At 35.1% G+C, this 4,255-nt stretch overlaps 1 protein-coding gene across 1 annotated transcript; it reads right to left on the bottom strand.

Moving 5' to 3' along the window:
• Nucleotides 1-1,777: 1,777 nt before the first annotated feature.
• LOC130709994 (uncharacterized) lies at nucleotides 1,778-3,952 on the bottom strand. Its single transcript, XM_057559148.1, has one exon. The coding sequence runs from the start codon at nucleotides 3,517-3,519 to the stop codon at nucleotides 2,098-2,100; it is 1,422 nt and encodes a 473-aa protein (XP_057415131.1). The 5' UTR covers nucleotides 3,520-3,952; the 3' UTR covers nucleotides 1,778-2,097.
• Between the last annotated feature and the right edge of the window lie 303 nt (nucleotides 3,953-4,255).

Here is a 4,255-nt window from a genome sequence, read left to right as displayed (position 1 = left end):
AGCATTAATAATACAAAATATTATAGTTTATATATTGCAATCTTCTTTTAGCTCCCTCAAATTTTTTCTTCAAGTTCTGCCACTGCCTGAATTCACATCACTTTAATTTCAGTGTTTACATTCACTGCCTGAACATGTGGTGTTCACTAGACAATCACTTCTCAATTACTTTAGCAACGCTTGTGCTACTCTCTTCTTGCAATGATTCCACAGATCACCTCACATGTTCTGTTCATATGTACGGGGTAAATTCTTGAGCCCACAAGAGGAGCAATATATATTAAACCAGTGGTCCTCTCATACACCCCAAATGGTAAAAGAATTGAATATGCAACAACAACACATGTAGTGGTAATTGGCATGAAGAAAAAGACGTGTAAGTTTTCCTACTAATTGAACTACGCGTTAGACATGTACACATGGAGCAATTATAAGCATTGCTACTCTTAAGTGGTAGGCGACCTTACAACTACCTCAATCCCGCAATACTATGATCTTAAACAATAAAAATTCATAAAAGCTTGTTTCTTCATAATTAATATAATTAATCTACAAATTAATTAATTACCCTTTGTTTAGTCAAATCTTCAACCTCAAGAATAATCAAACCACTTGTTCTTTTTCAATTTCTCAGGATATGAGATTATTAGACCAAAAACATAAATTTCTGGTGTGTGGCTAAAGCAGTTACCCCCTTAGGTGCCGCACATATCACGGGAATAATGGATTTTGACCATAGTTCTGAATTCTACGTTGGAGTCACAAGACTTACCAAAGTTGGACAAAAAAAACTAACATGCTTATTTGTAGCTTTAAAAAAGAATACCACTATCTCAACCTTCTCATTGCCTCTTCCATCTTAAGGACTTCTAATTAATTAAAGAAGGAAAACGGTGGGTAAATACTCTAAATTAAAGAAGAAAACACCTACAAACTATTAGATAGTCGGTCAATAGTATATTGGGAAGATCCGCAGAAACTCACTTCTATATTAAAGCTTGGACACACACGATTTGAACTCTTAACCTATGAAGAAGTGTGAATTAAAGCTAAAATGTGTCAAGTTGTGCGAAACCAATTAGTTGACCATATATGTTATATATATGTTGCTATGTGAAAAATAAAATATATGAAAGTGATCAATGTACCCAATCGGAATATTCAAAAATAATAATTGAGTCAAGAAAGAATGTAGAGGGGAACACTTTTGGGATGATTCAAGTTTGAAAGCAACCACGAGTTAGAGTCTTTGGTTTACCCCAAAATTAATTAAAGTAAAATCAATTATATATGTATTAAAGTATTGATGTTTTAGGGTTACTTCACAAAATTGATTTGAAACCCAACTCATTGTTTTGGTAGAAGCTAGAGAAAATAACTTTTGCGTTAATCAAAATCAATTTACTACTAAATTTCACAACATTACTTAACAAAAATCACTTTTCACATATGTATCAGCATAAATCACTTCCCTTTCAACCCACTTAATTTTATCATAATCAACTGCAATAAACATTGATCCAAAAACGGGCTTAATATTCAACTGTAATCCTTTTTCATAATAGTCATCTTGCCAAAAACACTAATCACATATTGCAAAGAGAAACGGAGATCTTAAAGCATGGTGAAAATGGAACTAGTATTATTTAGATAAATGAATACCACTGACAAGATGTAGTTCTACATTTCCACAGAGGATGTGAAAATTTGGAAATCCCCAGAAAAGCAGAACATGAAAAGATAAACATACTGAATAGTAATTGAATATATAACTGAATCAGAGAAAAGTGAACCTATCATAATTCCCAGCAAAGAAATGAAATTCTGATAAAATTGTTGGATGTAGGAAGAAACAAAATCTTGAATTGAGAGAGTAGCAAATTGTCATGTTCCATTAAAGTGAAAGGAAAAACAGCTACCACCTACCAAATAAAGGACACAAAATGTTAAGAACAAAAAATCATTTTACCCACATGGCTGTCTGTACATTGCAATTGCTTTCATCATATGGGGGAGATAATGACAAATCATTCTAAGAATTCGAGACATTCAGTCATTCAGGTACCTCATTCCAAATCACCAGAATGTTTGTTTACTTTAATCATCATCAGGAGCAGGTAAATTGAGATCAATGAGGCAAGGAACAGCACCTTGTTTAATCACCAAAGTGTTATTGTTTTCTTGAGAGTTATTACCTCCAATGAAATGGGATCTTTTATGCCCCCCTAATGCTTGTCCTGACTTGAAAATTCTGTAGCAGATTGGGCACTCATGTTCCTTGCTTTTCTTTGTCTTCAACTTCTTCTTCTTAGTATTGTTGGTCTTCTTTCCATTTTGAGACCTTGGAGCAGTAAAAGAATCACTCTCTGAACTGTTTTCATCACTCTCATTTGTTGAATAAAGGTCACTGTCTCTTTCACCATCCAAGAACTCATAGATTTCTTCATCATTGGTGAAACCATTAGCTGTCTTCTTGATAGAATTGCCAACAAAATTTTGAGCTCTTTTTCTTGAATCAAACTTCCTTGAAGTTTCATCTGATCTATCATACTCCAAATCCTCCAACATTAATTTCTTATATAGAGTTGCATATTTGCTTCTTCCCCTATTCAGTTCAAAATCATGTTCCTCATCAAATCCAGACTTTTCTCCTACCTTTGACCACTTAAGTTCATCATTTGAAACATCATCATAGTCTGCCATTTTGGTTTTGGAACCATATCTGTAATATCTAGAATCTGAATTATCAAAAGACTTAAGCTTGACATCATTGATTAGAAGCTTCTTCTCCTTAAGTTGATTAGAGACAAAGTTGTTACCATAAGGAGAGAATGATCTATGCTCTAGAACAACTGAGTTGTTATCAGAAGATTCAGAAACGAAATGAAACCTGTGACTAGAATCTCTGGACAACAGCATCAAGCACATAGCTACCTCTTCCTGCTCCTGCTCAACCTCTGACACAGGTGAAGAACAATCAACAACAGAGGAAGAAGGGTTAAGAGACTTGAACCTCTTCATTCTCTTGGATCTCCTCTGAGGTGTTGAATTACAAGTCTCAGTAGTATCAGATTGACTATCCACTAGAACAAGTTTCTCAATCTCTTCTTCAGATTTGTGTTTGTCAGAGTGGCTAGCCATGTGACCACAGAGAGCTTTCAATGAAGGGAAGCCTTTCCCACATTCTTTGCAGAACTTCTCATCCTGTTCCAAGGTGGTGGTGGCAACATGATGATCAGGATGCAAAAACCTCATTGTTTTCTTGGGATTCTCTCTGAGACCATAAATTGTAGTACTACTGCTCCCAGTTTGAGACCATGACAAATCTCTCTTCTTGTTCTGCTGCTTCATTCTGATCTCACCAATATCCAACTTGAGCATGTCACTATCAGCTGCAGCAGCATTATCATTATTATGATCATTTCTTTCTTGAGTCATATGGGTCCTGATGTGACCACCAAGAGACTTCCCACAAGGAAACCTCTTGAAGCAGTACCTGCACACATATCTCCTCTCCATGAATTTGGTATGATGTGAATCTGATCTTGAGAAGCAAACTATATCACAAACATATATTCCATGATCATAACAAATTCAGATCACAAATTCATGATGAGAAGAGAAGAGAATGAAGATGATGAGATGTGAGACTGAGTTGTATAAGTACAAGATCCGACCCACAAAAAGGGGAGAGACCCCTTAATTTGCGTTACCAAGTAGAATAATACTGATCAAAATTTAATAGGGGTGGAGTGAAAAAGGAAAACAAAAAATAAAATCAGATTTAGAAGAAATGGGGTTGCTGCCACTTGCTACTAGCTAATAAGCATGACGATGATGATGACTCTTTCTATGTAGTTGGAGGAGAATTCCATGCATGAAGGCAAGTAGATTAGCTTAGCAAACAAACAGAAAAGGAGTGATAGGCGGCACGTGTGGGAGATCATTTAACGGCCAAGATTTGAGGTCGTTTTGAGGATCTCTGGAGTGTAGGCTTATACATGACATGTCACACCAAAACAAAAGCATCCGGCCAATGCCCCATGATAATTTTGGAAATTTTTTATGTAATCACTCATAATCAAACTATACCTAAAAAGAAAGATATGAAGAGAATGGAGAGAAATGTGAGTTATAATTTTGTAATGTGATAGAAAAAGAAGCGAAAAATATTGAAGAAAAAAAATATCGTAAAAGTAAATAATATCAAAGCAAATAATATCCGAACATTACTATCATTCTCAGCTTGCAAGTA

The sequence above is a fragment of the Lotus japonicus genome, chromosome 4, assembly GCF_012489685.1.
Source record: "Lotus japonicus ecotype B-129 chromosome 4, LjGifu_v1.2".
Lineage (NCBI taxonomy): Eukaryota > Viridiplantae > Streptophyta > Magnoliopsida > Fabales > Fabaceae > Lotus > Lotus japonicus.
The sequence above is the reverse complement of the archived record's forward strand: the minus strand, read 5'-3'. Positions and strand labels throughout refer to the sequence as shown.